Genomic DNA, 26,838 nt, shown 5'->3' with positions numbered 1-26,838 from the left:
GCATGCTTCTTAACCCATTTTTTTGAAATACTAATTTATCTATTGCTTCTGATCTTCTTTTCCTTCGGCGACCATCTTCTATGGAGGAGCGAAGGCTGAAGTCACACCTAGAGAGGGAGAAACATCACATATTTCATTAAACTCAATCTCATTCTTGCTCCTCCATTTCGAATTCATCTTGCTGGCTTAGCTCAACAATCATCACCCACCACTGCCCATTTTTTCATCTCTCCATCTTTTCAGCTCTCAGTCTCCGTCTTGGATCAAAGAAACCATAACCTGGGTAACCCAAGCAACCTAGCTGGCTATTCATATTGGTTATTACCAGTCCGTACCGACTCGAATTTTTCCCAGTTTAGAGGATGAACCAATCCAGGCAAGTGGCCAGGGTTCGGTCAGTCCAATCCGATTTTTTTGTATATTGGTTCGATTCCTTTTTTATATGTAGTATTCATGAATATAAATGCCTTTAGAAAACTAGTCTTGCAATGAACCACTTTTATTGGGCAGAGAGATTAATGAACATGCATTTAATTTCACTCCTCTAGTCATCAAACACCCATAAAAACAATTAACTAAAGTTGTTTATTATTATATGGGTCAAGGTACCTTCAGTATTCCTAACTATTTTTTTGAATGCACCGAATATCCTGAAATTATTTATGATGTAATTTTACCTTCAAAGTTATTAAATTGGTACAATCTCATTCAAAATCAATTCTCAGTTTAACTGTTAACTAGCTGAATTAGCAAAAATTTGATCAAATTAATCTTGGGTGGCATATAAAAGCACATGACATGGCAATTTTCCAAAGATAAAAAAATCCACGAGTGAGCAGCATGACTTGAAAAGAAGAGGCAGGCCAAGAAAAGGGGGGGGGGGGAGGAACAGGGACAAGAAGATACCCAGACTTCCCCTAGCAAATCTAATGCAACAAGGGTAAAGATCAGATCTGAGGCCATGGGCGATGACAAACAGGTTTGGTTAAGGGTAGACAAGATTGTATAAAGAGGAAGGTTGCCAGATCAACCAGATCTAAATCCCAAGACGCGAATCTTGGATCTAAAACAATTAGTCGAAGGTCGGACTCAACTAGGTCTAAGTGGTGCGCGTGCACCTCTTGCGATGCACAGAACGTCGCCGAACTCGGAGAATCCACTGATCAGAAGTTTCACTTTCATATGCTTTCGTTTTGGATCTAAATAAGGAGAGAGCAGAAGAGAAAAGAAAGCTTGGAGCTAAAGGCCTGGATCTGACCTTCGTCTTTGATTGTGCGTGTTCTTGAAAGTCATTGACTGGTTTGAACCCATCCATGAAAAGATTGCCATTATTATCACTATTAGCACCGCAATGCATGCACCTCTCCTTACAAAGATGACTGGTTTGGACCCATTCTAGAATTAGCTTCAGTGGTTGCTTCATGCCTTCTCTTCTTCCACCTTAGTCGCTTGCTTCATAGTACATTCTATTGTCGCCTTCTTCAGCCTCATGTAGCTTAAATCTTTTCATTTTCAAAGACTGATGAAGGATTGAAGAATTCACTGCGATGTCCATGAGTTCTATATCCGCAAATGTTTCTGCCATACATTTGTCTTTATTATTATTATTTTTTTAAACTTTGAAAAATTGTCATGTCACTTGCTTGTTGTATGCCCCGATTAATTCGGTCAAATTTGTGCTGATTGAGCAAGTTAATAGTCAAAATTAACTGAGAGTTGGTTTTGGATGGGATTACACCAATTTAATAACTTTAAGGATAAAATTGCATCACAAACAACTTTATAAGACATTGGATGTGTCTGAGAAAATAGTTGGGCGTATTGGGTACACCTTAACCCTTATTATATTAACCACTAGTAATGTTATGCATGGATATAGTCTCCAATTAATGTGTATCTCATCAATACATACATTAATTAGTCTCCAATTAATGTATATATCATCAATATATACATTAATACCATTAGAAGTGTATATAAGTGAACCATTTTCATTGAGTAAAGAGATTAATGAACATGATTTTAATTTCGTACACCTTTGTATTACCAAATAAAGTTATACATGGAGAGAGTCTATCTCAATTAATCTTGAAGAATGTATATGTAAATGAAACATTTTCGTTGGCCCAAAAACAAACCATTTTCAATGGGTAAATAAATTAATGAGCATGCATTTAATTTCGGACACCTTTAGTTGTCAATACATGCATCTCATCAAAGTTGTTTGTTATATTAACCAATAAAGTTATTCATGGAGATGGTCTCCAATTAAATTTGAATAAATGCAACTAAATCTTTCTTCATCATGAAACATCATGTTTAGAAACATTAGTGAATATGCATCCACGCTTTTAGTCATCGATGTATTTGTAAGAACTTTTAAAGTTGTTTATTTGATTGACCATTAAAGTTATTGTTTGAGAAAATCTTAACTTACACTTCCATTCATGTATAGTTATAAGCATTATACACAAACCTCTCAAAATCTGGAATATGTCCAAGAATGACACTAATTTTTAAGTTTTAGTGCAATATTTTTAGTGTTTAAAATTATGGTTTAATATTACGATAAATAAAAAATTTCACTTTATCCATATATGCTCATAAAAAACATACTATCCATTATTTATTATTATCAATGTATCAATATATTGATACTATTTACAAGTCATTTTTCAAACATGGCACAATGCATATAAAAATGTCTCCAGTTATATAAATAATAAATATAAAAACCTTATATTGTCGTGAAAATTTGTAATTATATAAATAATTTTTTCGTTATGAATAACGATAAATGAATGTCAATGCATCTTTTACTTTTAAAGAAAGGATATGCTTTTAAAATAGAAAATTGAATACTGAAATTCCAAAACATTTCATAGGGAGATGAATGAGAAGAGAATATTATAATTTACCATAACAAGGACCCATTAGTTTGTCCAAGACTAATATAAATAGATGATAACACAAAAAAAGAGAGACCCCACAATCTACCTCAAGTAACTACTCTTCTAATAGTAGTTCTACATAATATACATTGAAATGGGTCCCTTGATGCTAGCTGCAGCAATCTTTGGTGGTATTATGACGTTGAGATGGCTTCTCAAGAATATGAACTGGTGGATCCATGAGCGACCCTTAGGTGGCAAGTAGTGCTCTTTGCCTCCGGGATATATGGGATTACCTTTCATTGGCAATATGTGGTCTTTTCTCTTGGCCTTCAAATATGGTCGTCCCGATTCCTATGTTGACTCCTTTGTCAAGAAGTAAGTATATATGATCTCTTTCTCTCTCTTCTTTTCATAAATATGAGTTTTAATCTAATTATTGAAACTTAACATAATGATGTAGATATACCAACATTGGCATATATAAGGCATTAATGTTTGGTTTTCCAAGTGTTATTGTGACAACACCTAAAGGATGCAAAAAAGTTTTAATGGATGATGATAAATTTGAGCCTGGTTGGCCTGCTTCAACAGTAGAGCTCATGGGAAAGAAATCATTCATATCAATCCCTTGTGAAGAACACAAGCGTCTAAGGTGTCTAACTTCTGCTTCAATCAATGGTATGGACGCCTTCTCTTTTTACCTGACAAAAATTGAAGACATTGCCAAATCTTCATTAGAGAAATGGAGCAAGATGGAGGAGATTGAGTTTCTCACTGAATTACGGAGATTCACATTTCGCATCGTCATGCATATTTTCTTAGACTCCGAGGAGAAGGTGTTGTGCATAATCTGAAAAAAGTACACGGCTCTAAATCTTGGAGTTAGAGCTATGAAAATCAATATTCCAGGATCTGCATATCACAAGGCCCTCAAGGTATGTATGTACAGTTTTACTCTACAATTCGGATTACACTTTACATATGTTTATCTATTGTAACCTTTTTACTTGAAATTATGCACGCTCTTGTTTTTTGCCTTTCATGCGAGAAAAAAACTAGTGGCTGTATTTCAAAGTATTGTTGATTAGCAAAGAAAATAAATGAAGGAAAATGTTCCATGTAAAAAATTCTGGGACATGATCGATGTTCTTATGAATGCACAAGATGAAAATGGAAACAAAATGGATGATGAGCAAATCATTGATACTATGTTAATGTATTTGAATGCTGCTCATGAATCTTCAGATCACGCTACCATGTGGGCAACAATTTACCTACAACAACATCCAAAAATTTTCCAAAAGGCCTAGGTACCATGAATTTGCCCTTCTAGTTTCATAATATCGCAAAGTTCTGAAGAATTTGTGTTCTGCTACACTATTTCAAAATTAAGTGCAGATGAATTCTAAATTATAAGTTTTTTACATAGACAAAGATGGAGGGATTATGGTGTATTTTCACTTAGAGATTTTAATTTGCTATACGCATTGATTATTTGTGTAGGCTGAGCAAGAAGAAATCATTAGAAGAAGGCTTCCAGAATGGGTTGACACTCAAGGAAATTCAACAAATGGAGTCTAAGGGGTGTGTGTGGGTGTGTATGTGTGTGTGTCTCAATCTCTACACACTGACATGCACACACGTATGATTTGCAACTAAAAACCACTACGCAAATATTAAACTAACAAAGTCATATATATTATATACATGTTTTCTACATTGCATATGTAGGTGATTGATGAAACTATGATGAAACTATGCGTTTGGTTACATTCTCACTCACTGTCTTCAGAGAGGCAAAATCAGATGTGAATATCAATGGTTGGTTCCAATCCTTCTGACTTAAGTCATTTGGTTCTAATTTATCATAGCCATGGTTTTTGTTTTGTTTTTGGTGCTCTTGACTAATTTGGAATTGCATAGGCTACCGTGTTCCGAAAGGATAGAGAGCCCTTGCTTGGCTTAGGACTATTCATTATGATCCTAAGATATCTCCAATTCCTATGGAATTCAATCCTTCTAGATGGGATGTGAGTTGCACAGATAAATAATTTCATATCTAACTTTATATATTTCTAGTAACATTCCGTTATAACAATATCTTTTAACAGTTAACCCAAAAAAAAAAAATCTTTTAACCATTTATTTTATGCTTTTGCATTATAGAATTTTATCCCAGTAGCTACAGAGTTTATGCCATTTGGAGCAAGAAGTTGAGTGTGTCCAGGAAATGAGCTTGCAAAGCTAGAAATTATTGTGTTTCTTCATCACTTCCTTCTCCATTATCAGTAATAGTCAGTAACTTGTCAATTATTGGTTAAGATTATAACTGATTGTGTAAATACTCAAATTTTGATATAATTAGTTAATATCTTGGTTGGTATGTATGGAAGGCTTGAACACCTAAATCCACAGGGTCCTGTGATGTACCTTCTCCGTACAAGGCTTGTTGGTAACAGCGTGGCGAGGGTTCATAAAACCTCCAAAGCTCGATCAACCAGAAGTGATTATCATTCTCGCGTGGAATCTTTCATATAATAGTCAATGTTTTAATTATGTATCATGTCCTTATGTTGCCTTCTTCCAATAACATTCAGGAAATCTATCCTGATGTTGTCGTTTAATTTGTCTTATCTACTGTACTTTGTTTTATCTACTGTCCTCTATATAGATCCACATGTATGGTCTGAACTCTTTTGGATGTATGTTTTGATTATCAAATGAAAAAGAATAAATGATCAGGAAGCTTTATCCTGAGAATGATATGATATACACTCAATGTCTTTATATATTCTTGCGCATATCATTATCTCCTTTAAAAAATTTTAAGAATATTGATAAAGAGAATAAGCATACACTAAAAAATAAATTTGTTACATAATCTGTTTTTTGTAAATTTTTTTGTAATAATTAATTTAATATGTCCTCAACAAAATTCAATAATTTTAGTTAATTTTTAAGGTATCCACAAAAGTCTGTTTCCATTTATTTTAATTGTTACATATGCATATCAAACAGGACCAAGTATTTCATCCACCTCCAAGTAACCGATTAGAAGGATAAATTATCTTTCTTAATTATCTAAGATTCTATTCTATGTCTTTTTCCCTTGATTTCGCTAGATTCCCACTTGTTTTCTATAATTTGTGGATTTTAATGTGTAAAATATGATTTTGGTCCTCCATAGATGATATATTCTAAACTTCATTTCTCTTAAAATTACTTATCAATTTAGAAATACATCAAGTAAAATAACTAAGATGTATAGTATAATATCAAATAATTGATCTTCTAAGATTTTTATTACTTTTTAAGACACCATGACCCAAAAGATTTGATATGTAAAAGAATATTTTAGGTTGTATTATTCTAGCTTGGATGGGAACTTGTAAATTTCATTTATGGAATCTACATGCCAAAAAAATATGTAGGAAAAGCAATTTAAATTAGTCGGAACAAAATTTTTGCCAATTCAGAGCTAAAGAGTCAAGCGAGGGGAAATTAAAGGAAGGCCGGGTCATATTTCACGTATGGTTTATATATGCACTGATAGGGGTTAGAAAAAAATTCATACAATATTTTGTGATTATATTGCATTATTATTTCAGAGAAGAATTAGTTTCAGTGCTCACTACATTAACGAGCATCGTGTTACTCATCGCTATGGTAAAATCTAAATCATTGAGATTGTTTTAATGGTCCACATTTAAAATTTTTAACTAGTGAATTTCAAATAAAACATATTTTCTTAAAAACTTACAATTAAGATATTACATTTACTTTGGATTATGTACCTATTAAAAAAATATCTTAAAAAAACAAAAATACTAAATATTAAATCTAGGCCATCCATATTAAATCTGAATGATTGAAATTTGACGAGTAGCATGGTATTTATCATTATGATGAGTATTAAAGCTAATTCCTTTAAGAGGTATCTTTTAAAGAAAAAGTTCCCAGAGATTGGTTGATGTTTAAATATGTTAATTAATGCCAAAGTTCGTATAGTTGTATGCTAAGATGAATATGTGAATTATTCTTGCTAGAATTGGCGGTACCTTGCTGTGGAGTGGGAAAATTCGCTTGTTTAAGGTATTTAATTGGCAATAATTGTACTTACTCCGCTCCGCTCCTTAACTCTACTCCCTCCAGTTTTTAATATAAAAGCTCATTTGATCTTTATTTTGATCTTAAATATAAGACTTCAATTCATTTTATCTCTCATGTTTATCCATTTTTTCTCAAAATAATCCTTGTAATAATGATAATTTTAGCCAATACACTTAATTAGCAAGGATATTTTAAGAAAAATAATACCTATTTATTACAAATAATTAATTTAACAAGCTTTTTTAATCTACTCAAATTGGTCAACTAACTCTTATATTAAGGATCGAAGGTAATATATAACATACAATTTGTAGTTCAAATTGAACTAAAATTAAATCTTATATTAAAGACTGAAGATAGTATTACATATATATCCCTATTGTAGTGAGAGACTTATTTGGGCTTAATAGACCATCTCTTGGCATATCATAAGTTATACATAACAAATATAAGTTGAACAGCTCATCCAAGGTATATCGTCTTTTGATTTTATGAATCAGTTTAAGGTTTATGGTGCACCATATACATTCAAACTCAAGCTCGTAAACTGAACTTAACCTCAGCACTTTTAAGCTATCCTTAAACGTTGAGGATTATAACAAAGTCATTGGACCTTTTTTTCCTTTTTCCTTTTTGATATGAAGACTACATATATATATATATATATTAATAAAGGGCTAATTTCGATCGCACCATATAAAAAATTTTCTGCAAAAAAGTTGTACATTAAAAATTAGGTTAATGCCTAATTTTGTCCTAAAAGTTTTGGTTGATAAGTTGTGGGTATCCAGAATTTTTTTATTTTTACTAATGTCATCCTAGAAGTTATAAAACGTAACGATATTGTCCGGACTATTGGTTAAAATTAAGTTTGACGATTAAAAGACACGTAAAACTCACACATGGCACTCAACATGTCATCCCATTGCCCCATCATTGCCACTCAGTTCTTCTATCTTTCTACCTAATCATCACACTTATCAACTTCACTTTCCCTTTCCTCTCAGTGCATTCGAATTTCAGACCCACCGTCGATAACCAAGATCTCCTCAAAAAACAGTTCAAACTTTATAAAAGCTGTGACGATAGCTATTGCGATCCAAATGGGTTTACGTATGCTTTAAAAAAAAAAAAAAAAGCCGTATGAAACTATCACTGAAGCTTTCTATTATTTACAACGGCATTACACAAATTTTAAGTTTCTTCATGAATTGATGCTCCGTTTAATTGTTGGATTGTTTAATTGCTTTTGAGAAAGAATGATGGAATCACCTGAATCGAGCTTCTTGTCATCCAAAAAGGTGTTTAAATTGTCACTTTCAAGAGCAGCCCAAAGCCTATCTGTGGATCTGCAAGTTTCGAAATCTCCTTTGAAACTTAAATAAAAATGGAATGGCCTTGATGACGACGATGATGATCTGCCAATGAAACTCTCCATGAGTCTATAATCTCCCAGCCTTAATGATCAGCTGTCTCTATCAACTCGCTGAGCTTGATATTTTCACGGCTCTGCGAATGAAAGAGAACAATAAAACGAAAACAAGGGAGGACTGTTAAGGAGGAAATTTCTTGGAACTTGCCCTGAAAGATTGTGTTGCAGAGAATTTTCGAAACAGAAATGAAGCTACAATAATTCACATAGGATGGCCAAAAATAATCACTTGCAGGTGGGAAGATATTGGCAGTGGGTCACTCGAAGCAAAACAGAGCAAAGCAGAGTGTTGCTTGGACAGAGAAACTAGCATGTTGAAACTAAAAGAAAAAGTGATACTAACTTCAGTCCCTAATATAAAAACCAGTTAAGGAAGCTAAGTAAATTATTTTAAAATATTTATATTTATTATTTTTTTATAATAATACACATAAGTATTTTAAAGAGATCATGTAGCATATTCTATAACTAAATAATTTATTTAGCTTTTTTAATTTTTTTCAAATTAATCAACTGGGTTTTATATTAATAATAGGATGTAGCATATAGACATAAAAAATAGAAGCAAAAGAATAATATACGCTACCGGTTCTTAATATATGCCCTAATTGAATAATTTGATGAGATTAAGCAAGTTACTATATTACTTAATTATAACATATGTGACATAATCTCTCCAAAATATTTATCTATATCATAGATTATATATCAATTTATAAGTGAGATAAATTAGTTTAGAGAAAAAAAGATAAATATAAATGCTTTAAAATAATTTATCAACTTTCTTAATTTTCTCAAATTAGTCAATTGGGTTTTATATTAAGTATTGATATATACACACATACATACACAGGTCGAGAGGGGGAGAGAGGCATGAGAAACAAAGACAACTGGAAAATCACATAGCATTCCTGAACACCAAAGCATTTACACAATTTTTGTCTCCTACAAGAAAATGGTTGCTGATGAGTAACTTAATTTTCATCAAGCACCTCAAAGGTGGAAAAATTCAAACAATGAGCCAATTTTGAGCAACAAGCTAGATTTAAAATCTCCAAGTTGCTCAGACAAAACAAGGCATTAGGTATACTAACAAGATTACTACAGCTTCTCAAATTTAAGAGTTTGAGCTTTGATATTTCAGCAACAGATGGGTGAAGTTGCAATAGTCCAGTGCATGCTTCACGATCTAAACTTTCAAGATTTGGAACCCCTCCAAAATCTGGCATCTTCACCAAATTTTTGGAACCACCAAGCTTGATTTTCAGGTTAGGGAGCATCTGTCAATGAAATAGTGTGGCAGTACAATCAATAATTAAACTCTTTAACATTTTGAGCAATGAAACAAAAAAAAAAAAGTATAGATAGAAAGGAGAATGTTAACACTGCCTTTCTGCCTTCCCATATATCTTCAATTTTACTATCAGGCAAAATCAATTCAACCAATACATTAGGCTCAAAACTTGATGGTAAACTTGTGCAAGGATATTGATGCCACGAAACATATCTCAACTTGTTCGAAATACAATGCAGGGTTCCAGAAAAGCTCACGTTATGAAATATATATAAGTAATCTAAGATTGCTCAAGAGTGATAAAGTTTCAATTCTCAAAGTTGCCATTTTTGAGTCTCCCAAAATTAGGACTATAGCTTCAACTCTCTCAACAGCCTGAGAATAAATTAATTTATATGGAAATAAATGAATTTTGTGGATTATAATAATGTTTTACTAAAGGAAAAGAGTGAATAGAACTTACCATGCTTTCCTTTTGTTGCATAACATAATCAATATCATCTAAAAGCCACAACCTATTCCATTCAGGTGGCTTATAAGGGAATTCTCGCCTAACAATATGTCGTCCCATTCCTTGCAACATATTATGCATCTCAATTGTGTGATTGGAAATGCTCATGAGTGATTTTTCAATCAAAACTTCAATTCCAATTTCTGCAGAGAAACCACAACACAGTAGAATTTCCTTTACCCAATCAATCTTCATCCCTGTAAAAAAAGCATGCTATATCTAAAATATTTCCTTGTTCATCTGATCTAACTCATCAAAACTTTTCTTGAGAACTTCCATTATTTGACGATTAGGAATTCTCTTTAGCTGAGCCAAGGCACTTCTCCACTCTTGCACGCTTTTTTGGCACAAGGATGAACCCAAAGTCACTATTGCTAATGGAAGGCCATTAGCATATTCAAGCACACTATGTGTCATCTCTTCATATCCTCTCACAGGACAGTTATGGCTGAAGGCTTTTACACAAAATAATTGAAGAGCTTCATCCTCACTCAATAATTTAGGCCTGTAAATAGCATCCACTTCACATAGTTGAAGGACTCGTTCATCTCTAGTTGTTATGATAATTCTACTTCCCCCACGTAACCAATTAGATTTCACAATCAAATTCACTGCTTCTAGATTTTGTTCAAAACCAGCACCATCAAGAACTAGGAGAAACTTGTGGTGTCCTGGACTTGTGTGTGTTGAGAACATTCCTTTCAGAATAGGCTCTAGATCTGTATCTCTGGCCTCTAGTTTCTGAAGAAGAATTTCTTGTAGAGATCGATCATCTTGCCTTAAAGCTTCACTCATATGCTCTAGGAAACAAGAAGCGTCAAAATAGCGGGAAATGCTTCTGTACAATACTTGAGCAAGAGTTGACTTCCCTATTCCGCCCATACCACAGATGCCCACTATTCCAACTTCGTCATCTAAACCTAAATTCAAAAGCTTTTTGACTTCAGCCACACGAGATTGCATCCCAACCATCTCAAAAGGAAAATCTCTTTGATGCAATTGTGTCAGCACATCGTTAATAATTCCTTTGATCACTCGCGAACTTTGACAGAAGAAAAGAAGAAAAAATAAAACACATCAGATGAATCCGCTTTGTTTTGTCGACATGTGTCAGCAGGCAACCACGCATATAGCTGCCTGTTAACCTCAAGGATTTTATATCAGTTAACCATGCACATAAATCGTCATTATCTTTGCATTTTTGGTCTCCTGGACGACGAACACTGCTATTTTAAAAGTGTAGATGCTGTACTAATTGTTTAACAGTTACTCTAATAAAAATGATCTCTACAATTGGCCTGTGTATTGAGACTTTATGGACATGCATGATCTAAGAGCAAATGAAATTACTTACCCATATCGGACATCCCAACCTGGGAGATCCACCACTTTTTGTATAGCACTCCTCCATAATTGAAACTGTCCTATATAGTTAGAAAATGAAGGTTTTCGGGCATACTTGGAGTCTGCAATGAAGTCAGGTTGCCACGCGGAGGTCCGATCACGGTGACGAAGTCGGATCTAGGAGACACAGCAAATTACACCAGTGAGAGAGGTTTTTGGAGAGACTGAGAGGAGAGTTTGATCGTGAAGGGGAGAAAGAAAAACGCAAGTCACGTTCCCATAAACTGATCCCTATCTATCAGTTATGTAACTCCCCAAAACCGTCTCCTCTGCACAACCGTTCCCGCCTTTTGGCAAAATATATGAAAAGGCAAAAATTACAGTTAAAGACCCAAGAGTTTTGCTATTTACACTGGAGTCCCAAATGATAAATGGGCTTGGGTCCAATCCACCAAGGGTGGACTGGCCCATTTTCTTACATCTCCCACTCACACTTGGTGGATTAGATGTCGCGGGTCTAGTCTCTTCATCTTCCCTCAATTTCATACTTAGTGCTTTGCCGTGACTGCGTGGGCATGACGTCTTCGCTTGGGTCCCTGTACTAGAAATCCCTTTTAAAGGATCAGCACAAGTCACCCTCTCTTTTGTGTAGCTTGAATTTTAAAATTATGCCTCAGATGTCCTAGATTTACTTATATACACTTTTTCATGGTAAATCTAATCCCTCTGGAGTCAATAGTTGACTCAGATTATCTTTCTCTTATGTCTAGTATGCACACTTATGATCACAAAATGTCATAAGGGACATGTCACAGACACTAGCATAGGTGTGTATATCACAGTCAATCTTCCTTTCGCCCAAATATCACTTTGAAATGAATCAGTCGCTTTCTTAGCATACTACCTTAGATCGCATCAATCATGACCATAGGACATATGCCAAAGTAGCAGTCACTGAAACATATCTTCATGATATTGTCAAAGTCAAAGGACACCAATAGGAGGATAATTCCTCCCTGGGACTCACACAGCAATGAAGCAGGGATCTTTCACTTGCTTCCCTTTTGCGGTTCTCTCAGCACATGTGGTATGAAACACATGCTACGGTGTTACTCTTTTACTATAAGAGCGTATGTCGATTTGGGTTAACACCGTACAGACTTAGGTCCAGACACACTCAGTATCTAAACCCAAATTCTTCAACTCTGCTTATTGTTATGACGTCAACGTTGAAGAGTTTGTTATCTGGCTACAGGTATTATGGAAGTGGGATTCCAAACTTCGATCCAACTTTATCAACGTGGATCTCATCTTGACTTGCTACACTTTAGTCAAGGCGACATAAAGTTTGTGTTTCTTCTCTACCATATCAGCATTCATTACTGCTTTACTGATGAACACAAATGTCTCATCTTTGTTCACTCCACCTGAGTGTCAAAGGCGGTTGCCCGTGTGAGAGAGCCAACCTTTTTGACCTGTATGACATACTAGACATTGTATACTTTCAGACAGACACATAAAGTGATAACAAAATATAATTTCATTAATGAAGAATTCATATTACACTTTACGTATGCCAAGGGCTTGTACATGTTCTTTAAAAACTCTTTCGCCTATTGGCTTTGTCAGAGGATCTGCTACCATACATTTGGTTGAAATATATTGTACAGTAACAATCTTTTGTGCTATGTAATCTCTAACAAAATTATACTTGATGTCGATGTGCTTGGTTTTGCTGTGATACTTAGGATCTTTAGTATAGGCTATGGCTGCAGTATTGTCATAGTATATCATCACCGGATTGGTACTCTTGTTTCCAAATCCAAGGTGTTCTATAAATCTCTTCAGCCATAAAGCCTCTTGCACTGCTGCAGTGCAAGCCACAAACTCAGCTTCCATCGAATGTAAGGCAATGCACGTTTGCTTCTTGCTACTCCAACATATGGCGCCATTGTTGAGTAAGAAGGTATAACCTGAAGTTGACCTTCGTTCTTCTTCATCTCCGCCTACATCAGCATCGAAGTACCCAACAAGACGCAGGTCACCTCCTTCGTAGCACAGTGCATAATTGGAAGTGCCCTTTAAGTATCTCAAGATCCTCTTCATTACTTTCCAATGCTTTTCACCGAGGTTAGACTGGAATCTGCTCACCAGTCCCACTGCATAACAGATGTCTGGTCTTGTACACATCATTGCGTACATCAGACTTCCAACAGCACTGGCATATGGAACTCTTTCCATCTTCCTTTTATCAGATTCGGTTTTGGGACACATGTCAGAACTCAAAGCCACTCCAGTGGCAACGGGTGTACTCATGGGATTGCAGTTTTTCATGTTAAATCGCTCAAGAATCTTGTTGATGTAATTCTCTTGTGAAAGAGAGAGGATTCATTTTGAACGATTTCTTTGGATCTTAACTCCAAGTATATACTCTGCTTCACCCATGTCTTTCATTTCAAAATTCGACGAAAGCCATTCTTTAATAGCCACCACCGAATCTAGACTATTTCCGCCTAATAGTATATCGTCTACATATAAGGATAATATGACAAAATTACCCTCAAACTGCTTAATGTAGACGCAGTGGTCTTCCTCTATCATTTGGAAGTCATATGAGGTTGTTGCTTTCTGAAACCTCAAATACCACTGTCTGGATGACTGTTTCAATCCATAAATGGACCTTTTGAGTTTACAAACTTTGTTTTCTTTTCCTTTTTCAATGAAATCTAATGGTTGTTCCATATAGATTTCTTCATCCAGATCACCATTCAGAAATGCGGTTTTTACATCCATTTGATGTAATTCTAAATCTAAACTGTTTACTATTGCCAGAATAAGTCTAATAGAATTGAAACGCACAACAGGTGAGAATGTATCTTCATAATCTATTCCTTCCTGTCGTGTGTACCCCTTTGCCACTAATCGAGCCTTGTATTTGTCAATTGATCCATCCACTTTTCTTTTAATTTTGAGAACTCACTTGTTCCCAATGGCTTTACGTCCTTTTGGAAGATCAACTAACACCCAAACTTGGTTCTTTTTCATTGAGTCTATTTCTTCTTCCATAGCTTTCATCCATTCATCTTTCGCAGGACCTGACAAGGCCTCTCGTACAGAACGGGGCTCGTTATCCCCTTTTGGAGTAACTAAGAGAGATTCGCCTTCTATTTGAAAGCGTCTTTTGGGAACATTTTCCCTGTTACTCCTTCTGATGGGAGCTATTTGCTTATCTTTCTTTCTTTGTTCAGGTCTTGGTGTTGACCTTTCTTGGCTCCCACTCAGATTGACACACCTAGACGATTCTGGTCTGTCAATTTGTTCTGCACTGACTTGTTCATGTGTCTCATAAAGAGAAACAGTACGGTCAACATCTCCTCTATTAGGAAATTCAGTCTCAATGAATGTTACATCCCTTGATTCTATTTCAGTCACGGTTCCATCTTTGTTTTCACCTATGAAAACGTATCCCTTTGATTGTTCAGAGTACCTTATGAAGATACACTTCTTTCCTCTAGGACCCAATTTCCCATGCTTGTGGGAATCATCATGAACATATGCTGCTAACCCCCAGGGTCTTAGGACACTTAGATCCGGTTTGCGTTTTGTCCATAATTCATAGGGTGTGGAAGCGACTGATTTTGAGGGCACACGGTTAAGTATGAAGGTTGCCGTTAACAAAGCATCACCCCAATATGAAATTGGTAGGTTTGCTTGAGCCATCATAGAGCTAACCATGTCTAGAAGAGTTCTATTCCTCCTCTCAGCCACTCCATTCTGTTGTGGAGTGCCAAGGATAGTCAGTTGTCTAATTATCCCTTTTTCCTCACAGAGCTGTTTGAATTGATCAGATAAATATTCACGACCTCGATCAGTACGTAATGCTTTAATTTTACTATCTATTTGATTCTCTATCTCATTTATGTATCGTCTAAAGCACTCAAGTGCTTCAGACTTATGCGAGATCAAATAGACATGACCATATCGTGAAAAATCGTCAATAAAGGTAATAAAATACCAAGCTCCGTGTCTCGCCCTCACACTCATTGGATCACAAATATCAGAATGGATTAATTGCAATGGATTTTCAGCTCTTGTTCCCTTACCGAAAGGTTTTCTAGTTGCCTTACCAGCTAGACAATTTTCACATAAGGACATTTCCATGTTAGGGATTGTGCCCAACATTCCTTCTTTTGCTAGTTTAATCATTCTATTTTGATTAATATGTCCTAGTCTAATATGCCAGATATTCATATCAGAATTGCTTGAAGAAATAGCAAAACAATCATGAGCGTTAAAGCCAAAAGCAAGATCCATAACAAAAAATTTCTGGAATCTGAATGCTGAACCATAAAATTCAGAGTTGAAGGAAATGTCTGCAACTTTATCATGAAAATAAACATTAAACCCAAAGTCTACTAAGCAAATAACAGAAATTAAATTCCGTCGGATGTTGGGAGCATGAAGCACATCATGGAGTATCAAGGTCTTTCCACCACGCAAAGCAAGCTTGCAGGTGCCAATGCCTCGAACCTCGATTCTCGCATTGTTCCCAACATAAAGCCACTTGCTTTGATACGGCAACCGACGGTATTCCACGAAGGATCCCCGATCCCTGCTTACGTGGTCTGTGGAGCCTGAGTCTATAATCCAAGAAGAAGAAACAGGTTCTGTTAGAAAAACAGTACTAGAAACATATGAAACATGTGAATTCACATAATTCACTAATACCTTTTCGCTTTCAGCCTGTTTGGAACAGTCACGTGCAAAATGGCCCATTTGTTGGCAGGCGAAGCATTTGACCTTCTTCAGGTCTAGCTTCTTCTTCCCGCCTTTCTTTCCCTTCTTCTTAAATTGTTTCTTGCCCTTTTTAAATTGAGGACCGCCCTTCTTCCCTTTCTTTTGGGGCTTCTTGCCCTTTTTGAAATTGGGCTTAGATTGGGAAGTACCAGCATCCTCAGTTAAATAAGTCTGTCCAGAGCTCTTGTAAGCCTCTAGACGTTCATCTTCCAGCTCCAGATGCTTAGCTACATCATTAAAAGTGATGATGTTTTCATTGTGGGTTAGGTTGACTTTCATGTGCTCCCAACTTGTAGGGAGTGACCTGATGACAGCCTGCACTTGCTGCTCATCAGACAGGTTATGTCCAGCTTCCTTCAGTTCCCGGATCATATTGGCCATCTCTCTCAAATGTTGCTTCATAGGATTGTTTGGCTTGAGCTTATAGGTATCAAACTTAATCGTCAACCTTCTAAGCTTGGTCGTAGAGACTCCGCCAAACTTATCCTTCAATGCTATCCACATGGTCTGTGCAGTTTTGTGCGACTCAAACTCACACATTAGGTCATCAGCCATGGAGCTCAAAAGCATGATTCTTGCTATGCTATTCTTCTTTTTCCAGGTTAGATATGCCTTTTGGTCTCTCCTGTGCTGGTTTGTGTTGCCAGCCTCAGGTTCAACCATAGCAGTGGTGAGAGGCTCTATCGCATCCTGTTCCTCTAGGATATACTGGACCTTTCGGTGCCAGATGTCCCAGTTGTCCCCATTAAGCTTTTCTCCCTTGTTCAATTCAGCAATTATGTTCTTGGTTGCCATTCTTAGTTCTGTGACAAATCTATCCCACATTAATCTATTTTCTCTTAAAGGAGAACCGAACCAAAGAACATTTCAGTTATATAACACAATGAAGTATACAATGTAATGTGCCTATATTATCCTCGATCAGTAAATAATGAAATTACTAGATCTATGATCAGGAGAATACGTTTGTACATCCCATCACACAGATACTAGCAATAATCATCATGTCCTATCAAGGATTTTATATAAGCACTTCAAAGATTGTAACTTTTAGAAGTCTCATCTTCTAAAAGCTCCCACTTGTAAAAGGCATACATATGATATTCATAAATAATCATACAACAATAATTCAAGTAATTTCATTAAATGAAATAACATACTTAGTCTGTTTACAATGCATGAAACCATAAACTTAAGACGAATACAAATATTACATCATTTGATATGAACATAAAGGTAATCAAGCATTGCTTTTCTTAGGCTTCTAAGTTTGCGCGTTTTGTTCATAAAGGAGGATACTAGCTCTATGGCCCAAATCCAGTAAGACTTTCTTATGGGTTTGCCTTTAGGTCCGCCTCTAACTCTTATTGCTCTTATGTACTCCATTATGACTCTAAGGTAGAATTCGGTATTCTTCTTATCCGTCATGTAATGGACGTAGCTAGCGAGCACGCCATTGATGCCTTTTATGTTTGTTAATTTAGCTGCATCTCTTTCAGCTATTCTTATAGCTAAAGCAGGGGTACAGGGTTGATCCACCTCTTCGCCTTCCTCTACTTCAGTTTTATTGGGAAGATCTAATGAATCATTACAGACCAAATGAGGTTCAGTGCGGAGGGGTTCAGTGGGAAATAAAGATTCTGACTCAGGTCCAGAATCCATTAACTCCTCCGGGATTTCTTGAGGAACCTCTTCAGGGTCCTCTTCAGGATCCTCATCCTCTGGTTCATGTTCTGGAACTGCATTATCCATGTATAAGTATTCCAATGAACCATCTTGGATATTTTCAGTGCTACTAGAAGCCTCTTGCTTCATTTTCACCTAGAACAAAATAGTTTAAATTATTTTGAATATTCTGGAATTTATTTCCGCATAAAAAATACCAGAAAATACACTGAAAATACTCACAAATAGATCCTTAATTATCTCCAAAATTATCAAATTACATATCAAAATGAAGATCTTGATTTTAGGGATTTTTAGAGACAAACCGCACCTCAAACGGACCTTCCACGCACCTACACGCACCCCTAGAAGGAAAAATTAGCGAAAAACTAGAAAAAAAAAATTTTCCTACTAGCATAGTCGGCGCGTGTAATACACGCGCCTCCCTGCAGCTCGCCCCCGGTGACACGCGCCGAACCGGCGGCCTCCACGCGCCACGACCTGTCAGATGGTGGGCCCTATGTGTCCAGATGGCACGCCACGTGGCGACACGCGCCACGTGGCAGTTCTGCTCCAAAAAATTTTTTTTTTGGCACCAAAATGTTTTTTTTGCTGTTTGGGCTCGGCCCATATCTGCCCCCAACCAAAAAACATTGTTTTTTTTTTGGAATTTCTGGGCCTTAAATTTTTTTTTTTTTAAAAGGAGGGCCAAAACGACGCCGTTTTGGCCCTGGAGGTTATCTTCAACCTCTAGCCGGGTCGCCTTGACTCGGATTCTGCAATCGGGTCGGGTCCGACGGACCTGTCGGACCCGATTTCTTCTCTCCTCCGTATCTCCGCCGTCCGGTGTCCGTTTTTAGTGTACTTTATATCATTTTCTTCGTTTTTTCGAGCTCTACGCAATGGGATAAATTTTGAAGCCTAAAAACTTGATTTTAAGCAACCCAAAAACGAACAAGCGTATGGCCAAAAAAATATACTGTATAAAATGATTTTCATAGAGGCAGAGAAGTAACCCAATATGTCTAAACATAAATATAAGACACAAAAACTATCATATTGGAAGTAAAATGGAGGATTTGCATAATATATTGAAGCAAATCACTTAAGGTGTACTGAAAATGCCAAACCGTAAAAATGAATACGCAGAAGAACTCGGGCAGCGGAAGAAGAAAAGAAAAAATATAAACCTGAGCTTTGATGCCAATGAAGGTTTTCGGGCATACCTGGAGTCTGCAATGAAGTCAGGTTGCCACGCGGAGGTCCGATCACGGTGACGGAGTCGGATCTGGGAGACACAGCAAATTACATCGGTAGGAGAGTTTTTTGGAGAGACTGAGAGGAGAGTCTGATCGTGAAGGGGAGAAAGAAAAACGCAAGTCACGTTCCCATAAACTGATCCCTATCTATCAGTTATGTAACTCCCTAAAACCGTCTCCTCTGCACAACCGTTCCCGCCTTTTGACAAAATATATGAAAAGGCAAAAATTACAGTTAAAGACCCAAGAGTTTTGCTATTTACACTGGAGTCCCAAATGATAAATGGGCTTGGGTCCAATCCACCAAGGGTGGACTGGCCCATTTTCTTACAGAAAAGCATTGTACTCGCATCAAATCATCAATGGTTGGCTGGATGGAGAATAGTGCCTCGGTCGGGTCATCATTGTAGGTTTTCACCAGCTCTTCTGCTGTTAGTTTTTTGTCATTCCTAAATCTTTTGGTGATATTCCAGATCATGTCAAAACCCTACCGTCAATTTGGCATTAGATCAGAGTTCTTGCAGATGATTAATTGATGCTTAAAAGGAGGATTTGAAGATTGATGCATAAACCACCAATAATTACAATTAATATGATTTTCTTGTTTCCTTTGAAAAAAAAAGTATTGTGAAGCATTTCAATTCCCTGTTTGAATTCAATTTCCCCATTAAAAAGAGCACTTTATATATCATCATCAATTACACTATAATCCTACCCGGCGCACCACAGGGCAAAACTTTTTGCTGTCAAAGAGCCTCGCAAATGAAGTGTATAAATTCAAGGGACTCTTCCGTCCGACAAGTTTGTCTTTTGAGACCTTTTCATATTTTGCTTATTACAGTAGATTTGCCACAAACAACTTAAAGATGGGAACTTAATGGGGAGGGAGAGAGAGATCTTCCTAGTTAGTCTATAAAGCAGTCATACACATCTCGAAGCATTTAAGAAGGTACATTTTCAAGAATTTCTGAGTTTGGATCTATTCAACTGCCAGTGAGAAGAGAGAGAAAATTGACAGCAGAATTTTACCTCTACCACCTTGACTGGATCGATAGAGTAGAAAATTGGTATCACAATGTGTGACTCAAGCCACCAAGAAATCTCGTCGACTTGCTGCAAGCACCGTGTTGAACCAACATAAGTTTTGGAGAATACAACAACGGAAACCCATGATTCATCAATCGCCCTTCGAGGGTGTTTAGGTAGACATGGGCTCACTGTGGCGCGCTTATTATTGTGCGGAAAGGTTGTTAAACCTACACTTTGAAAAGCAGCACAAAGCCTATCGGTGAATTCACAAACATGAACGTCATCGCCTCTGAAACTTATATAAACATTGCTCCGCCTCATTGATCGGCTACCTTTCCCCATGGCATTAACTCGCATTTGTATGCTCAGGCTATTATGGATGCTTCGCCTTATGTCCTCTTTGATGTCTTTGCTCTTCTGCTATTTTTTGATTTTTCTAATGAAGTACTGTAATCGACTAAATAACAACAAAAATAATAAAGAACAAAAGCCTAGCTTCCCTCTTCAATCTCCACATCAAGATTTAAAGTTGGAGGTTGATCAAGGCTGTTGAGCTGTTTTCACTTCGCACAAAATTTAATTTTCTCTTTTAATTTAATATTAATATTTTATGAAATTAAGAATTAAGAAATTAAACTGAAATCTCATATAAAATTAAAAAATTAAAGGACCACAAATTTTTGTTATCTGAATTATCTTGTGAAAATTAAATAATTAGTTAAAATTAATTATTTTCTATAAAATTGTAAAAAAAATTTATCTTAGGTAAAATCTCAAAATTACTCTCAATAATTTTTTATAATTTTTTTGCCAGAATTTTTATAATTTGTTAGCATTTAAGTTGTTTATCACCTGACTTAGCTTAACTTAGTCTACGGGGAGCATCCAATCAAATTGCAACTTGTCGTGTCTAATAAAAAACTTCAACTAACTAATTTAACATTATAAAATTAAAAAATTAAAGGACCAAAAATTTTTTATCTTAATTATCTTATGAAAATTAAATAATTAGTTAAAAATTTTATCTTCGGTAAAATCTCAAATTACTCTCAATAATTTTTATAATTTTTTGCCAGAATTTTTATAATTTGTTAGCATTTAACTTGTTTATCACTTGACTTCACTTAGCTTGGTCTATAGGGGACATCCAATCAAATTGCAACTCGTCATGTTTAATACTCCCCCATCCTTTATATAGGATCCAATTATAGAGTTAGTTTTGATCCTAAATATAAGACTCATTTCTCATATTTATTGATTTTCTCTAAATTACCTCTATAGATACTCCCTCAATCATAATGAAGTAGAAGAGGAAGAGAGGATATTAAGAAAGATGATTATGGTATTTTAGAAAAAACATGTCACACTTCTTATAATCAATTAAATCACCTAACTTTCTTAATCTAATCAAATTAGTTAAATGGGTCTTATATTAAGGATTGGAGGAGTAATCAACTTTGACCAACTAATTTAAGTTAGGAGAAACATTGCTTTCTTTTTGCCAGCTAGGAGTGAAACATGCTAGCAATTTATTTAGAAAAAATGACACAAAAAAAAAGGTCTGAAATTGTGATTTTTCAATTTAGGAAGTTAAGCTTTGAAATGACAAAGAGAAGTAAATTCAAATTAAAATTTTAAAATTCAAGAGAAATAACAAAAATACTTCTCTATTTTTCTTTTTTAAAAAAAGATTGGCCATGCCAGAGACTGATTGCCGACCGCCATCAATGATTGGCCCTTGACTTGATGGCTGCTGGTATTTTTTTTTTTTTAGTAATAAGAAATTATTTGAAGAAAGTGGTGAGATGGGTAACCAATAGGTGACTATCGGACTAGCAATAATCTTTTAATATTATAATACAAAAAAATATAAGTTATTAAGTTAATTTTCTTACTCTGAGTTTAGTTTGTGATAATAGTGTATCAAGAAATGATAAGTTTAAATTTAACATTAACAAGACTTTTATATATATATATGACATGAAATAATATGTGAATTAATAATAATTTATTTGGGAACAATAAATCTTGATTGAAAAATAATAAAATCTAAATTTTAGATTAACAAGGTATTTTTTCCTGATACATAACATGTAATAACATATGAATGAACTAAAAATGACAATAATTTATCTAGAAATGACAAGTCTTGATTGAAAAATGACAAGTCTAAGCTTAAAATTAATAAGACTTTTTTTCCTGATACATAATTTGAAATAACATGTGAATTAATTAAAAATGACAACAATTTATTTGAGAATAACAAGCTTTGATTGAGAAATGAGAAGTTTAAATTTGAGATTAACATGGTATTTTTTTTCTTGATACGTAACAAGAAAAAACATATCAATTAAATAAAAAAATGATATCATTAATTATAAGTCTAGATTTGTCATTCCCAGATAAATTGTTATCATTTTTAAATAATTCACATGTTATGTATCAGAAAAAATGTCTTGCTAATCTCAAGTCTAGATTTGTCATTTTTTAATTAAGATTTATTATTTCCAGATAAATTATTGTTAAGAGCTAAAGCCAAAGTTAAAAAAACTCGCCAATTTGTTTTTTTGCATTATAATATTAAAAAAATCATTGACGGCTTTAGTTGGCCCAAATAACTATGGGGTGGTGGGATCAAATCCCAACTCCATCATTTTCTTCAAATAATTTCCCATAACAAAAACAAAAGTTTTTTGTAAAAAGAAAAAAAAAAGGGTGCAGCCACCATGCCAGTGGCCAGCGATGGTGTTGGTAGCCAACCGTCAACAATGGCCTAGCGGGGGTTGAAGTTTTTGAAGAAAAAAGACATTTTTGTTATTTTTTTACATTTCAAAATTTTAATTTGGGTTTACTTTTCTCTCTGTTATTTTCAACTCTTAACTTTCTTAATTAAAATTTACAATTTCCTCTTTTTTTGTCATTTTTCTATTTATTTATTTATTCTTTCTCATATCTTCCAAGAGAATCAATGAAAAAATATTAAACCTCATTAGTTTTGCTTAAAATGAAATAACTTTGGAACTTTATCCCCAATTATTTAATATAAAAAATATTCACAATAATAAATAAAAAGGAAAGTAGTATTACCTCCATCTTATAATTAGGGCATGAGAAAGTATATATTTATATTAAAAATTTAATGATTTGACTTATAAATATAATAAAAAGGTCTTATCTCTCTATTTTGTAAGTAAGATTTGTTTAGAATTGCAGCAAGAGCCTTTAAAAGCAGCTTTTTAATGATAATTTGCGGAATACAAAGTATAATTATAAGTTCTTATAAGTACATTTAACGTAAATTGAAATAATTTTTTTCAAATATTTACCATATATTCTATAAATTATGATTAAAAAATTATTTATAAATTATTTTAAACGGGTCCTAGGTAAAAAAAAATTTTATTTGACCCACGTAAATATATTTATAAGTACCTAAAAATGCGGATGCAAACAAGGTTTTAAATAACAGTGTCCAATAAAATTTTTATTTAATATATATTATTTTCAGTTTTTAATATAAGATTTCTTTTAAATTTTATTTTAGTTCTAAATATAAGATCTTAATATATTTTATCTGTCATGTTTATTTATTTTTTTCTTAATTCTAATAATAGTAGATCCAACTCTTAACCAATAAATATGATTAATAAAGAGTTTTAAAAAAGACAACACCTAATTATTATAAATAACTAATTTAACTTATTTTTTAAATTAATTAATTAGTTTTCCTCGTGATTCGCTCCTCAGGCCAAAACGTTGTTGGGATTTGTGGAGCCCGGAGAAGCCGAGAAAGACTTCAAATGGGAAAGAGCGACCTTTCTGTTTTCTCTATTTTTTTCTCACAAGACTTGAAAGCCATTTTTATTTCGTTAATTATTTTATGGCTTACAGAAATTTGTACTCCTCCGGTCCTAATTATAAGACCCAATTGATTTATTTGAGGAGATTAAGGAAGTAAGTTAAGTTGATTATTTATAATAAATAAGTGTTGTCATTCCTAAAATATCCTTGTTAATTAAGTATATTGACTAAAACTATCATTATTAGAATGATTATCTTGGAAAAAATACATAAATATAAGAGACAAAATGGATTGGGGTCTTATAGTTAGGACCAAATAAAAAATCAAATAGGATCTTATAATAAAGATCGAAAGAGTATTATTTAGCAGAGTGAAGTCGTTTGCTTTCTCTCTACGCACTATCTTTCCGTGGAAGATTATGGCGTTGTTGTCAAAATGGCTATTCATCATTTCTATGTGTGGGTCCAGTGAAACAATTTTTTATTAATAAAAACCTTTACCATTTATTATTTTTAAATGTATATTTTTACCTAAAAACTAACATTGGGCAAGATCCTACGTGTTTATGAAATAGGCGTATTACTCCTTCAATTTTAAATGTAAGATACTTTTTGTGATTAGAAGAAATTTTTGATCCATTTTATGAAATGGTTTGATAGTTTAATAAGTATTAAATATTTTTTCTCATATATGCTCATATTTAATAAAAATAGTGAGATAGCAGATATTAATATAATATTGAAATTTCATGTGGTTAATAATCATAATATTGAAAATCATTTAATTTAATGCAAATTTAATATTTTTAATTATTTTTATTAAAATGTGTAAATTAGTTAGAAATATTTTATATTATAAATCAAAGGGAGTAGTCAATATTTGCATTACAAGAGTGTTTAAAGATTATTAAACAAAGTTACATTAAAATATGTGTTTGGTTTTCTAAATTTACATCAAATTTTAATTTAGTTTCTTAAATTTTTAAAGTGTATTTTTAATTCGTTAATACTAACACCGTAATCTCATTTAATAAAAAGATATTCACTGTACAATTTAAATAATGACTTTGCAAATTACATGCTAACAAAACAGATTCTAATTTTAATTTTTTAATATAAATACTTTTTTATTTAAATTTCAACATGCTTTAACTTGTCAGCATTCAATATCAAAGTCATCGTTTAAATTTGCTTAAATCAATATATTTTTCTTAAATAAGGCTAAGGGTGTTAATATTAAAAGATTTAAAATATACTTTATAATTTTAAGGGATTAAAATAAAACTTGATGTAAGTTAAAAGAACTAAATGCATACTTTATTCAAAAAATTATTACTAATTAAAAAAATTTATTAATGGTAACAATATTAATGTTAATAAAATGTACGCTAACTTCTCAAATTTTAAATTGTAGCTGTTGATAATTTTTATTGTTTCTGTAATCATACAAATACTACCTCCAGTCCTAATTATAAGAGCTAGTTGATTAATTTAAGGAGATTAAAAAAACAAGTTAAGTTAGTTATTTGTAATAAATATGTGTAGTCTTTCCTAAAATATCCTTACTAATCAAGTTTGTTGGTTAGAACTATCATTATTAGAAGAATTATCTTGAAAAAAAGGCATAAATATTGGAGACAAAGTGGATTGGGATCTTATAATTAAGATCAAAATAAAAATCAAATGAAATCTTATATTAAGCACTTGAGGCGGTATTTCACTAAAATCACAACATTCCATGGATTGGATTTAATGCAACAGTATATAGAGCAGTAGAGCAGCAACTTTGGACCTTATATATGATTTATTTCAACTTTTTTATTTTTTATATGTGATCTTATGATTTTAAACTCTAATAAAATGAAAATTAAATATTAAAACAATCTTCTGAAGAAAAAAAAGTATTATAGGACCCCAAATTTTGACTGTCGTTAAAATCAACTATTTTAACACTCCAAAAGATCCACACACGTAAATTTCTTACAGAGTTTGTTTTACAAACCTAACTTTCTTTCTTAAATAAAATACACACCCAAAACTTAAATCATGTAATCAATGACATCATCAGTCCATTTAACCACAAGCTCGCAGTTGCATTGTGTGTCACACACAAGCAGTTGTATGTCATCAAATTTCTCAGCATGTCAATTCATATTAATAATAGAAAAAATTACAATAAGGTGTCATAGAAGAGAATTAAATACAAAAAGATCTCTAAAAATCAGTAAATTATTCTGAAGTTTTAAGGTAGGGTTTCTATTTGTTTAATTACCAAATTGTTCTTATTTTTTTAAAATATACATTGACAACTAAAAGTGCAGTTGTTAACAACTTAAAATGTAATTATCAATAACTACCGCAGCAGATATTGACAACTCATGCATTACATTTTTGTGATACACTAAGAAAATGTGTTGTTAATACTTGTCATGATAGTTATTAATCGTTACACATTAAGTTATTAATGACTGCTTTTTCAATGGTCAATGCATACTTAAGACAAAATAAAGACAATTTGGTAATTAAACAAATGAAATCTTTTACAATGAGGTCCCTTGAGACTTCATAATAATTTAATGATTTTAAGAAACCTTTTTGTATTTAATTCTCTTAGGTGGGACGTTATTGTAATTTTTCCTTAATAATATTCCTCTGCAAAGAAAGAGTATTTTTTTTAATTATTTTATAATTCACATTATTAA

General features: G+C 33.7%; 1 protein-coding gene and 1 pseudogene across 1 annotated transcript; one reads left to right on the top strand and one right to left on the bottom strand.

The window, feature by feature from the left end:
- Positions 1-961: 961 nt before the first annotated feature.
- LOC114713064 (ent-kaurenoic acid oxidase 2-like) lies at positions 962-5,432 on the top strand (annotated as a pseudogene).
- A 5,028-nt stretch (positions 5,433-10,460) lies between these two features.
- LOC114713063 (TMV resistance protein N-like) lies at positions 10,461-20,677 on the bottom strand. The gene is made up of 4 exons (XM_028897641.1): positions 20,336-20,677; positions 19,653-19,793; positions 11,596-11,762; positions 10,461-11,283 (listed from the first exon to the last, which is right to left on the bottom strand). The coding sequence occupies exons 1-4, from the start codon at positions 20,675-20,677 to the stop codon at positions 10,461-10,463; spliced, it is 1,473 nt and encodes a 490-aa protein (XP_028753474.1).
- Positions 20,678-26,838: the final 6,161 nt, after the last annotated feature.

Source organism: Neltuma alba, unplaced genomic scaffold (genome assembly GCF_004799145.2).
Source record: "Neltuma alba isolate B1F8T4 unplaced genomic scaffold, ASM479914v2 tig00011414_pilon, whole genome shotgun sequence".
Classification (NCBI taxonomy): Eukaryota; Viridiplantae; Streptophyta; class Magnoliopsida; order Fabales; family Fabaceae; genus Neltuma; species Neltuma alba.
This window is presented reverse-complemented; position numbering and strand designations above follow the sequence as displayed.